Source organism: Fundulus heteroclitus, chromosome 13, assembly GCF_011125445.2.
Source record: "Fundulus heteroclitus isolate FHET01 chromosome 13, MU-UCD_Fhet_4.1, whole genome shotgun sequence".
Lineage (NCBI taxonomy): Eukaryota > Metazoa > Chordata > Actinopteri > Cyprinodontiformes > Fundulidae > Fundulus > Fundulus heteroclitus.
The window spans coordinates 37,928,758-37,942,198 of NC_046373.1; the positions used below are offsets into that span (position 1 = coordinate 37,928,758).

The 13,441-nt window shown below is 46.9% G+C and overlaps 1 protein-coding gene across 2 annotated transcripts; it reads right to left on the reverse strand.

Annotated features, from left to right (window-relative positions):
• Positions 1-486: 486 nt before the first annotated feature.
• ints8 (integrator complex subunit 8) lies at positions 487-13,337 on the reverse strand. 2 transcript variants are annotated; one of them, XM_021311431.2, is made up of 28 exons: positions 13,264-13,337; positions 11,948-12,086; positions 11,690-11,864; positions 11,442-11,582; positions 11,204-11,275; positions 10,529-10,580; positions 10,261-10,440; positions 10,080-10,187; positions 9,857-10,009; positions 9,654-9,754; positions 9,257-9,398; positions 9,071-9,141; positions 7,164-7,339; positions 6,964-7,094; positions 6,773-6,883; positions 6,490-6,694; positions 5,202-5,323; positions 4,916-5,100; positions 4,811-4,844; positions 4,674-4,733; positions 2,885-2,946; positions 2,656-2,774; positions 2,470-2,573; positions 1,349-1,399; positions 1,187-1,260; positions 1,046-1,110; positions 925-968; positions 487-656 (listed from the first exon to the last, which is right to left on the reverse strand). In XM_021311431.2, exons 1-28 carry the CDS (start codon positions 13,285-13,287, stop codon positions 540-542), a joined length of 3,018 nt encoding a protein of 1,005 aa, XP_021167106.2. In that variant the 5' UTR covers positions 13,288-13,337; the 3' UTR covers positions 487-539. The 2 variants fall into 2 exon arrangements, with proteins under 2 accessions (XP_021167106.2, XP_012709494.2); XM_012854040.3 differs by having other exon boundaries at positions 13,165-13,309.
• Positions 13,338-13,441: the final 104 nt, after the last annotated feature.

The following is a 13,441-nucleotide window of genomic DNA, read 5'->3' on the forward strand; positions in this document are numbered from 1 at the left end:
ATATATATATATATATATAAATAAAATGCAAAATATTTCAGCACATGACTTTCTCAGTACTTGATAGTTTTAGAACATAACATAAAACTATATGGCATTTGACATTTTAAAAGTTTTAAGCCCCCCCTGAACATGAGAAAATCCTCGTTATTCGATGCTGTAGCGCACATATTCCCTAGTTACTGGAGGAAAATAGGGAGTACCAATATGGCGGCTGGTGGCTTCACAGCGACTCGTTATAACAGCGGCGATTAGCACTCCAGTGTATAATATAGCTCACTGGGTTTATGTCCCCATAAAACCCCTGGACCTCCAAAAGCTTGGTGCAGGAAAAGGTTCTAAGTAGACAACATAAACACACACACACACACACACACACACACACACACACACACACACACACACACACACACACACACACACACACACACTTCCTGGTCATCTTCACTGATCCGTTAGAGGCTTTAAATGATGAGAGCCAGCCTGCTGCGCCTGTTAAAAGCTTTATTTTTTTGTAACAAAATAAATTGTCCGGTTCTTCAGAAGTAGAGCTTCGCCATGGCCTGCAGGAACCTCTTCTTCCGCTTCTGAGCCGCCAGCTGCAGAACCTCCTCCGGGTTGCTGCTGTTCAGCTCCGTCTGTCCGATCGCCTTCACCTGGACAGGTGGAACAACTCACCATCACTGTGGACTTTGCTAGAAGCGTCTCATCAAAACAAATCTGTCCCTCCCTTAGAAAAGATTCACATAAAGAGTCGACTCAGAGACAAAGACTAAAGCGGCTCTGAGCAGCGATTCCCTTCTTCCTGGTTGAGGATAACAAAGAAGGAAATGATCCTAAAATCAAACTGTAGGTTTTGCTTGTCTGCTGAATTGAGCTGATTTAATCGCCCGTTTGGTCCTGAACTAAACGCTGAGGACTTACGGCGATCTGCCTCTTCTCCATCTCGCCTCGCTTGTGGTGGATGTCTGCGCTCAGGTTGAGGAAGAACGAGCGTTCCTCTGCAGACGTGAAGGTGTACTGGCCTCAGACACAGAAAGGATACGGGTGAGGTACTCCAGGATGGTGACGTCCCAGATGTAGTCGTAGAAGGAGTCCATGGCGTCGTGGCTGAGAAGACACGTCACACCTGGTTAGGAGCGCCTCAGGTGGGACCGTCAGGTTACTGAGGCCAGGTGTGCTTTACCTGTTCTGCTCCTGAAGAGCTTTGAACGCCGTCATGTAGTCGACCTCTCGGAGAAACTGGCACAGAACCGCCACCTGAGGAGTCGGATCAGAACATCAAACGTCTCAGCCAGGTGAACTTTTCCCCCGATCCCACCTGAGAACGGCTGCTGAGACCGCTCACCTGGGTGTGGCAGCTCATCATGGAGCAGCACTTGATCATCCTCTTCAGAACCTGCAGGAGACACGGGCTCATTAACGGCCCTCTGATTGGATCTGGCTTCTGTTTTAACAGATACACGGCGCCCCCTACTGGTTAACACGGAGTACTGCAGATTTCTCAGCTTTACGAGAACTTGATAATAAACATGCTGGTATTTATCTTACAGGACTTAGGCTAGGTTCACACTGCAGGTCTTGATGCCCAATTCCTCTCTTTTTGCTGAAATCATTTATTTTTATTTTTTTAGGTGGCCGATCATATTATTAATAAATCAGAATTCTGTCTGAACGGTTCTAGACCACAAAGCGACCTGCAGATAACAGAAGAGACGTTCCACAGCAGCGAGCTGTTAATGTCATGGTGAATTTAATTCTTTCTAGAAGTGTTCAATGAAGTTTTGTTAAAAAAAATAAATAAATGGTGCATCTCTCATTATTAGAAAGTCTGAGAGCCGATAATATTAAGACCACATCACATGGAGACGAATTAAGGTAAGTAGAAAGCAGCACAGCTAGTAATGGTCTTTATGGAGCGCTAGCTGCTACTGCTATGTGGCAGCAGAACAATCTCTCAGTAAAAACCTGAGAACATTTATTCAGGAGGGAACCATCTCCTGGTGAGAAATAATTATTTTTATTAAAATCACAGCAGCTGTAATCATTGCCCCTCCTGCAGCCAAAGAAATGGAGACTTTGTGAGCCTGAGGTGAAGCTCTTTGCTGTGGTTCTCCAGCAGTGAGCTTCAGAGATGTTCTGTTCATGTTTCATCATCGCTCCGACGGTTCAAGCTGTGTCCTGACCAATTAACACCCAACACTCAGCTGCCTAACCTCAATGTCTTTCCCATTTTGAGGAGCGGGGGGCAGAAACGGGTCATGTTTATACCACAGGAAACAAAGTTATGATCTTTACAACTTTTCCAACATTTTTACAAGCAAAGTATAAATAAAACGAGAGATTTAAAAAACAAACTGAGGATTCGGTTAATTTTAAAATGGGATTTTTTTCCCCCCTGATCAAACAAAGATTGGATTTTAGGATGAGGTAAACGAGCAGAGCGGGTGAACAGGTGTGATGTTTCACCTGGTCTGTGTAGACGTCTGGAGGAACAGGTTTGGTGAAGAAGTCTGAGCACACGGCTCCAGCCTGCAGGTAGAAGCTGAGAGCCGCTGAGTACTGATTGGTCACTGCAAAAACACGGAGAGTCCTTCAGCTTCAAGGTGCTGCGGGAAACGCCGGCCGTCACCGGCTCACGTCACGGCTGCTCACCAAAGTAGATGTCGGCCTGCGTGACGAGCCACGACTGGTTGTTGGGGTTGAGCGTCAGGGCGTAGGACACCAGCTCTTTGACGGTTACAGCCACGGCCTCCACGTCCACCGCCTGGATGCTGCTCAACACAAACACGCCGTTACACACCGGGTCAGGGAGGCTGCAGCGGCGCCGCCGACCCGGCAGGAGCCACGGCGCTGCAGAACAGCCTGGAGACCAGGAACTCACTTAGGAAGAGAGGACGGCCAGATGGAGAGATGCTCGGCTGTCACTTCGTTCACAATGTCGTCCTGAGGAGGAAGAAGAAGAAGACAGATGCTGACTCGGGCAAATAAAGATCAGAGCAGCAGAAAGCCTGAAGGCAGGACGGCTTTTCAAAGCAAAACAATCATTTTCTGGTCACATTTTGAGTCATGCCCTTAAATGTGGATGATGTCATTTCTACAACAAAGCCAGCTGGAAACCAGCCTCTGATTTCCTCAATAAAGACATTTCTAACATGAACATGTATGGATGTGGGATCGCTTAATTATTAAATAATTACAAACAATGATCAGCTTTAGCTGCTGTGTCTGAGCCAGAAGAGAAACTGCAGCCTTGCTGTACATCAGAATCAGAATCCCACAGGATTTGGTTCCAACAACAAGCAGTTTTCTGGCTGTGTGAAAACGTTTCACAGGTAATTCTACAGTCAGTGGATGTACTAACACTATCAACTAATAGGAAATTAGGTGCTGAAATATTTTACATGTTATTCATATTAAATTTATATATATATATATATATATATATATATATATATATATATATATATATATATATATATATATATATATATATATATATATATATATATAAGTATGTGTATATATGTATATATATATATGTATACACATATGTAAATATATGTTTTTGTATATTGTTATTTATATATTTATAAATGTTAAACATATATATTTAAATAAATAAAATGCAAAATATTTCAGCACATGACTTTCTCAGTACTTGATATTTTTAGAACATAACATAAAACTATATGGCATTTGACATTTTAAAAGTCTTTAGCCCCCCCTGAACATGAGAAAATCCTCGTTATTCGATGCTGTAGCGCACATTTTCCCTAGTTACTGGGGGGAAATAGGGAGTACCAATATGGCGGCTGGTGGCTTCAAAGCGACTCGTTATAACAGACGGTGATTAGCACTCCAGTGTATTATAGAGCTCAGTGGTCTCAACAGGTAGCCACCAACCAGCTGACCAGTGAAGACACGCCTCTCTGCAGGTAGACTAACCTGATTGGCTTGAGTCACAAGAACGTCAAAGACACCAGCCGGTGAATTTCTGCTGACTAGTCTTTCAAATAGACCGAATTTAACATAAAAAAAATAATATATATAGTTTCACAGGATAAAAACAGCAGTGTTATAAATGTAATGTCTATAAAAAGTCTGATTCTAATGAGAGTATTTCTTCCATAGCAGACAGGCTAACGATGTTTCAGAGGCGAGGCCGACGGCTACATTACTGCAGGTAAACCTTTAGAGTCAAACGCTGCCGGATTATGTGGAGAAAAGTGAGACTTACAGAATCACGACGCGCTAATAAACAGCATTTAGGAGAAAATGGAGGGCTGACGCCGGGGAACCTCTGTAGCCCCGCAGGTCCAAACCGGAGCATAAATATTTAGTTTGGAGCTGATTTCTAATTTGGAGAAGTTTAGAGTTTGTGATAATAGTTTTTGCCCACAGAGAAGACTGAGGTCACCACAGAGAGCTTTTAAATCCCTGGGTATGGGACCGGTTTGTTGTGTCTCCTGGGTTCCTCCTCTCTGGATCAATCATCATGAAGCGAGGGGCCTGTGTGTCGGGTACCCCAAACGTAACGCCATCTCTCTCTGGCTGCTTTTAGCTCCATTCTCAGACGCTTTGAGGTCAGTTTAGCTCGTGGAAATGATCATAATCATCCTGAGCCTGACGACAACAGAGAAGGAAATGCTGAACGGCCTGCAGGGACGTACTCGTACGATGCTGTGGAGCCTCACAAACAGCGAGATCAGAGTCGTCAGCACCAGCGGCTCCTGGAGGAAGGAGGACAGAACCGTCAGAACCCAGAGGGCCGCATATTAAGATGTATTTCCTGAGGACGGTCACTCACCCGGAGTTTCTTAATGAAGGTGATGAATTTGCTCCTGGGAGGTTTAAACAAATCAGGATGAGGAGAGTCAAACGTGCAAAGTGTCTGGGCCGGACCAGAACTCACCGCTGCATGATGCCCAGAGACGAGTCCCTCTGTCTGATCAGACCCAGGCGGCCGTCGCTGCTCCTCTTGTGCTGGACGGAGACGCTGCAGATCTGGACCACCACGTCCCACAGCTCCTTGGCCGTGCGCCGACTCTCTTTAGGACCTGGGAGCTCCTTGCAGGTGGAGGCCAGGAGCTGCCCGAGCTTCAGGGGGTGGGGGGGGGGGGTTCAGTCACAAAAGAGCCGACCCATAATGCAAAGCTGCAGAACTGAGCCGTTAACCTCACGATGCTGCAGCAGCTTACCTTGATATACGGGTTGCTCATGAGCAGAGACGGCGGCACCTGCAGAGTCAGGTAGTCGTTCTCCCTCCAGTTCAGCATGAAGGCCACGCTCTCCTCCCCGATCACCTGACGCAGAGGAACATCTGCAGAGGAACCAGGAACAGCGTCACAGCTCTGCAGGAGGGATTCAGGCCTGAACTGCTGCAGGTAAGGAAGGCGTCCGTCATCCTGGAGGCCTTCCTCACCTCCTCTGAGCCGCTCGCACCAGGAGTGACAAACCACAACCCTCCACAGCGGGGGGGGGGGGGGGCAAACTTTCTGCTACCAAAACCTCAAAAAGGTGAAAACACCAAAAAAATGGGTTTAAAAATGTATTTATAATGAACTTCTAGATGTTAAAGAATAGATGAAACATTGAATATTTCAATGAAAAAGGAAATTTGACTGTTGAGGAAAATGGATCCAATAATTTCTGATCGTCAGCGGTTCTCAGGAACAATAATCGTTCACAAAGTGCTGCATCTAAACCGTGACGGTCGCTCAGAGCTGAGCTGGGTCACAAATCACACCGAGGGCCAAAAATGGCCCCTGGACCACACTTTGGCCCCCGCAGCTCTGGAGGGACGCTGCATCTGTTCTGACCCGGAAACCCGGCAGGATCCTCCAGAGCAGAAACTAGGGCTGGGCGATATGGATTAAAAAATAAATCTCCGATTTTATCATACCAAGTCCGATTAATCAATTTTTTCCTCCTTTTTGTTTCATAAAAACAAATTAAAGAAATTATTTTAAAACCTTGCTTTTATGTCAAGTATTTCGTCAGGGAGTTGACCTGAATTCAAAGTGCAACTAAAAACAAGCTGTGAAACAAGATGGCAGCCGTGTCATTATAAACAATGAAAATATAACAAAATATAACAAAACATTTGCTGCTAGTGGTTTTACACATTGAGCTAAGAACAGGCTTCACTGCACTGTGAACTTCAAACTAAGTTAAAAAAAAAAAAGTAAATAAGTAAATGAAGTACCTTGTATTATGGTATAAAAAAGTTTCTACTTAACAATATTTTGACAATAATTTTGCCTAAACATATATTCAGCATCACATGCTGTTCTCTTCATGGAAACCCAATGAGTGTATTGGCAAAATAAAATCCAGATTTTCCAAAAATGAAATCTTAAAGAATTGTAAATTCAAATTAATCGATTAAATCGATTTATCGCCCAGCCCTAACAGAACCTCTCTGAGGACCAGCTTAAAGCGAGCCAGAACCAGAACCTGTAGCCCAATGCGGCGCCGCTCGCTCACCGTGAATCCTCATCTCCAGGTATCCTCTGACCCGGCTCACCAGGTCCGGCGGCGGCCGCTCCTTGCTGCCCTCGGCGGCCATGGTCTCGTGGGCCCGCAGGTCCAGCAGCAGCATCTCGTTGAGCATCACCTGCCTCAGCTTTGGGGAGAACTCTGTGACGAGCTCCAGGCCGGCGGAGAAGAGCTGCCGGGCGTGGCCGAAGTCCTGAGGAGACAGAAAGAACGTTTCCACACCGACAGAAATGAGATCGTCAGCAGCTCTGGGTCCAGACCGGGTCCAGACCTTTATGGAGATGCAGTGGAGTCCTTTGGCCATGAGGATGTAGACCAGGTCTCTGGTCAGGTTGTCTTTGATGGCCAGGACCACGTTGACGTAGTCTGGAGGAACCTCCCACTGCACAGAGAGACAGACGGTTGGTGCAGCCGTTCAGGGCTTTTCTGGTGCTCACTAAAGGTCGGGGGGGGGGGGGTCACCTTGCTGTTGACTCTCCAGAAGGGCCGCTCCGCCATGCCGTGGAGCTCGATGAGGATCTGCCGGATGCGGCGGGGATCCAGGGAGAGGATGAGCTGCTGCTCCAGCTGGCCGATGTTGACGCTGGCTGAAGCTGCAGGGAGGAAAGTTTCAGCCTGAAGCCTGAAGCCTGAAGCAGGAACAGCAGCAGCAGGTTCACTACCTGGGATGTCGTAGAAAGACGGCAGAGGTTTGGCGCTCAGGTTGACGGTGGCCGACCTCTTCCTCATCTGCTCCAGCAGAACCTTGCGGTCGTCGTCGCGCAGCAGCTCCAGGAAGAGTTTGTGGGCGGTGACGGCGAACGCCAGAGTCAGATCCTCCAGGTTCTCACACAGAGTCCTGCAGCAGAGAGACACGGCTGGGTCCCACCACGAGTCCCATCAGAGCGAGAAAAGGTCTGCTGCAGCGGTACCATCAATCAGCTTCATTTATAACGCACAGTTTAAAAAAACACATGGGGGGGGGGGGCAGTAAGGCTGGTTACGCTCTCATAAACATGGTGGAGCAAAGACAAATAAACAAAACAAATAAACAAATAAAAGCTTAAAATTAACTCTGTAGCTCAGAGAACCAGTGAAGGGACGCCAGGATGGAACATGCTGGTTCCTACTAGGGCTGAACAATTAATCGCATTTTCAATATAATCGCGATTTAAAAAAAACGCAATTTCCAAATCGCAGAGTCTGCAATTTTTGGCTATGTAACAATTAGTGGATCAGACGTGTCCATTAGGTGTTGGTAAAATGTTTAAAGTGGGTTTGCCTCCACATGGAAGGGAAGACAGTTGCAGCAGTGAGATAATCTAATTTAATTACTTGTTTTAGAGTTTATATAATCATACATAGCATTAAGTTCTGGTCAATCAGTTTAATACATAGACTTGTTTGTTGGTTGGACTTTATGTTCAACAAGGATTGATGTCCAAATCAACTAAAAGCTGTTCTCTTGAACAATATTCTGATTAATAGAAACATTAAAAGTTCTTGTTTTAAATAGTCCTTGTTTACAAACATCCTTATCTAGAGGACATTTGAACAAACAATTGTTGCTTTTGTTTAATGCAGAAAAAAGTCAAAATTGCAATTCTGGTTGAAATACATTTTCAACTAAACGCATTTCTGCTCTGAGTTTAGATGCTGTGGGTCTTTTGGTAACTAATCCACACGGAGAGGAAACAAATTGATTTGTTGTTTTGTATATGTTTAAAAAGAAATTATAAATTAAACTGGGGGGAGAAAAAAATAAAAAATAAATAAAAAAATATATAAAAATTGCATTAAATCGCAATATTAAGATAAAAAAAAAAAAAAAAAAAAAAAAAAAAAAAAAAAAAAAAATTGCAACTAGATTAATTTTCCAAAATCGTTCAGCCCTATTTCCTACGGGTCTGAGGGAACCAGCAGAGTTCTGCAGGAGCTGCAGACGGGTCACAGAGGTCCGGTTAACGCCTCTATAGAGCGTCACAGGAGTCAGGATGACCGTGAGAAAAGCAGGGACTAGTTTCTACAAGGCTGGTCTCCCTGAGATTAAATTCACCTTTGCTGTTTGATGACGCTGATAAAAACTTTCTGAACAACGCTGCTGATACGAAAAGCCCAAAGCTTTAAAATAATAATAATAATAATAATAATAATAATAATAATAATAATAATAATAATAATAATAATAATAATAATAATAATAATAATTCATTTCTAGTTTCGGTTCATAACTATCGGACTCGTTGAAGGAAGCCACTATCCGTTCTTTAATTGTGGCTACAGGTCAGTAAAAACACTAAAAACAGTAAAAACCTAAACATCCCAAACATGTTGGATAAAGTGAGGCTTTCTGTTTGGACCCTGGTGGTTCTGATGTAAAGGAGGCTGAGCTGTGGAGGTCCGATCAGGACGGGCTGAACTGACGTGACCTCCAGTCTAAATCCGTCCAATCAGAGCGTCCGCTGTTAAACCGACACCGTCTGCTGTGTGACCCGGTTCTGATGCGCCTCGCTGAGGAGAACCCGGACCCAAACAGAACAGGATGGAAACAGTAACAGTGGTCTGGAGTTGTGGTTCTGCTGTGACCCACTTTAAGAAGCCGGCCGTGTTCCTCCTGGACGCGTCGGACGGCGAGTTTCTGTCCAGAGAGCGCGTGCAGACCTGCAGCAGGACACAACGGCATCAGATCAACATCACGACCCGACCCTGCTGGTTCTGCTGAGCCCAGCACGCCTCCGTCTGTGATCTCTGGTGACGGATCAGAACCAGCACCTACCTCCAGCATGAAGTCCACCATGCGTCTGCTGGGCTTGAGGAGCAGCTGCTGGAAGCGGACGCTGAGGACTTCTCCTTCCAGAGCGTCTCGCACCGCGTTGCAGACACACAGCTTGTGGCAGACGTCCTCCAGGCCGGACTCCCTGCACACAGAGAGCGACCCGGTCACACGGGGCCGGTTCTGGTCGAGTTCTGAGCGACCGGATCGCTGTCATCATGCAGCTTTGCTCACAAACAGAACCTCTGCAGCTGGACTAACGTTCCAGGGAACAAGCGGTTCAGTTTCAGCCGGATATTATCGTTTGGGATTTCAGAATAAAAGCCCGGAGCCTCTGATCTGTGGTTAAAGCTGCAGAGGTTCTGTTGGACGACAGAGCCGGGTCGTGTTCTGGTCTCACCCTTGCTGGACCTGGTACAGCAGCTCTCTGAGGACGGAGCGCCTGAAGTGTCTGGGTAAGCTGCGGGACGAGTTGTCCTCGATGAACGCCTCGACGACGGCCTGAAAGCACAACATCCACACGTGACTCCTCCTCCAGAACCTCCAGAACCTCCAGAACCTGCAGAACCTCCAGAACCTCGGCGCTGACGCCGCGGCGCCCACCTGGTAGTTGCGCGCCCGGATCAGACTGTTGATCTGGTCGTATTGGGTGGTGTGGGGGTCCGCCGGGTCGCAGTCGCCGGTCAGCGCCTTGCAGGCGTTCCAGTAGCCGGCCAGACGCTTCTCGTCCAGATGGACGTGGACGGCCTGGTCCAGCTGAGACAGAACAATCAGAACGGGACTCTGGGTCGGGAGGAGGAGGAGGAGAGCTTTGTGAGGGACGTACCTTCCTCAGGAGCTCCTTGGCCGTCCTGAAGTGCTCCCAGGCTTTCTCATAGGCCGGCTGGTCGGTGCAGCCCTGCTGGAAGAAGATCCCTCCCAGGTCGTAGTGCACCTAGAACCCAGAGCACGGGTCAGAGGAAGGTTCTGGTTCCACCTGCAGCGGGCCCGGACGGCCAGACGCCCACCTGACAGTGCAGCTCGTCGGCGCTGATCCGCAGCCCCGCCGTCGACGACTCGGTTTCCCCGTTGGCGGCGGCGTCGGAGCCCAGAAGGTCCAGAGTCCTGACGGTGTGAACGTACGAGTCCTTGTTCAGCCGCAGCGCTCCTTCCAGGACGCTGATGGAGTCCGCCGCCTGCTCCTTCAGCTGCGGGGGGGGGGGGGGGGAAGAGAACCGCTGTCAGTCAGAGAGAACAGGCCGGGCCGGCCCAAACGGCGCCGGGTAAACGTCTCACCACAGTCAGGATGTTGTCCGTCATCTCCTTCTCCTGCTGGACGATGCTCAACCTGCAGCAGAAGGAGAGAGAGCGGCTGAACACGGATCCACCTGCAGGTTAGGAGCCGCTGGCAGGAAACACCTCCATGGACTGAAAATCTGTTTCATGCCTTTCTGGTTCCTAAACTGTTCCCTCTTTGATCCATAGTAAATAAATGTAGCTTTTATAACTGCAGCATGACTTTCTGAAGGCTTTTAATCATCTTATTTGACTTTTACGACACCAAGACCGACTCTCTAACATCTACTAGACTCCACAGAGGAAACTGTCCAACCATCACAAACGTAAACGTGTCCTTTGTCTACTGGGACTTTAACTGGACCAGAACCAGATGATGCTTCTCAGCAGCTAACCCTGCAGGTCGCTCTGCTGTGACACAAACTATGATGTGTAGAAAAGCCTGCCACGCCCACTGTAGAGCAGGGTGGAGGGCCCGTCATGCTGGGGGCTGGTTCTGCTCCAAAGCTACGAAGCAACGGATGGTGAATAAAAACTAGTTTTATCTTTCAGCAGGATAATGAACGTCTGGCCACAACACTGAAACGGTTCAGAAAACAGAAAAATCACTTCTAAAATAAATCCTGCAGAGTTGAAGCAGAACTAAAAGATGCAGCAGCCAGCAGCAGCGTTTACATGTTCATCTGATGAGGTCCTGGTTTGGTCTGCTTCTCCGGAAAGCTGCTCAGCACGATGGTTCTGATGGCCCTTCAACAGAACAAGAAACAGAAGAGACATTTAATGCGTCATTAAAATGCAGATAACTGATAAAAACACCAGTTTCTCTTTCTTCCTTTCATCTAAACGCAGAAACATGAGAATCAGAAGGAAAAGCTTTGAGCTTTTTATCATTATTGTGTTTAAATCTGCTCACCAGCGGTTGTAGATGATGACGGCCATGGCGGTGGTTGGAGGCAGGGTGGAGAGGTCCAGGTCCACATGTTTGACGCCTGCTGGCACTTTGCTCACACACAGCAGCTCGTTCAGCAGCATGTTTAACACAGGAATGGTCAGACTGGGCGAGAGAAGGAAAGTTAAATCTCACAGCAGGTCCGTTTGCAGCTTTCTGATCCTTTTACGGACAGAATGAACAGAACCGGCGGCAGGGAGAAGCTCACGCACCCTTTCTCCAGTGAGTCCAGATCCCACTTCATGTGCGCGGCCACCTTCAGCGCCAGCAGCTTCAGGGTTCGGTTCCTGCGGTTATCCACCGGCGGCTGCACCTGGTTCTGCTCGTTCACAGACGGCTTGGACGCCTGCTCCAGGAACTGGACGATGAGCTGGACTGGAGTCGGGTCTGTTGGAGGGCAAACACTCATCTATCAACACAATAACCGCTTGTTCCGACCCGACCGCCGCGGCTCAGTGAAGAACACCGACCAGCGTTGGGGTTCTGCAGGTGTTTCTCCAGCAGGCTGCCGTCCAGGAGGAACTCAAACCAGGAGACCTGGAGAGGCGTGCCGGGCCGACCGCTGGTCACTGCCGCCACCCGGTCTGCTGCCTCGGCGCTCATCCTGCCCTGGAAGGAAGCGATGAAGATTCGGAAAAGATCTGAGAGGAGGTGCAAGTCAGGTTAGATCCTTTGTGCTGCGTAGAACCTGAGAACCACCTGAATGGAGGTGAAACAGTGAAAATCCAACTGTTCACCTCCGTTTTAAAGCTGAAAAAGACTGAAAAGCCGTCCAGGATGTACCCTGCCTGTCGCACGATGACTGCTGGATATTTATTTAACTCTACTATTACAAAGGGCCTCAAAATAAAGGATTTTCCTGCCAAACTTTAGGAGAGAGAATGGATCAGGGTCCTTTGTCTTTACTGACAGATGAGCTTAAAAGCTTAAATTAGCTTTTGTAATAAACTAAAACATTACTTCATCCGTTAACGGCTTCATTCAAATAAATGAAATTTCTCATTATTTAATAATGGAACCCTTATTGTAATCAGTCTGGACCACCAAGTGTTCCGACCAAAAGGAGTCCTAATAATTTAACAATAACAAATCAGAGAGAAGTTTTAAAGAGACTTTAATCAGGGAAGAAGGATGAGTTCAGCTTTGATCAAAGAAATGTGCTTTTCTGTTAGCAACCATCTAAAAGCTAGTAAAACTCCTCCTGACCTGCTGCTACTATTAAACTACAATGAAATAAACCAAAACACCTTTTTACGTGTTTCATAAAGAGAATAAAGATTAGTTTTAAAGCTATAATGATCCTAACCAGCAACATTCAGCATTTTTTAGAGGCATGATTTCGTTTTTAAATCTTAATTATTCATATAAATACAAAAAGCCTAAATTACTGCACCTGTCTCGACTTTCACGTTTATAGAAGGTAGTTTTTCTTTAGATGTGTTTAGTAAATGAATGCTTTTAATCTAAACTATCACATTGTTTCCCTGTCTGGCCATAAACTCCGGGTTCCCCTGAATAACAGCAGCATAATGTTTAATTTTAATCAACATATTTCAGACAGAATTAAGCTAATCCAGCGTGAAGCTAATGTGGTCAGCAGTTAGCTTTGTTAGCTTTCTTAGCTAGCATCCTCCAGCAGCGGCTCCGGTTCGGTCCGTTCGGCCCAAACAGAAAATTCTCGTCTTACCTCCACAGAACCGAATCAACAAGCAGAGGCTAAAAGGTCCAAATGCGCATAAAAAGATTAAAACAAGGTGCTGGAGCAGCTGCAGGGACCGACGCTCACATAATTCATTCTGCAGCTCCACATCTCTACTTCCGGTTCCGCTCCGTCGCCATGGAGACACAGGCTGCGCAGCTCCTGCGCACATTTATGCGCAGAGGCTGCGCATATTTAAGCGCCGTTCATCCAACGATGGCAAGGAGCTTTAAACCAATATTTAAGAAAGGAGAATAGTCACAAT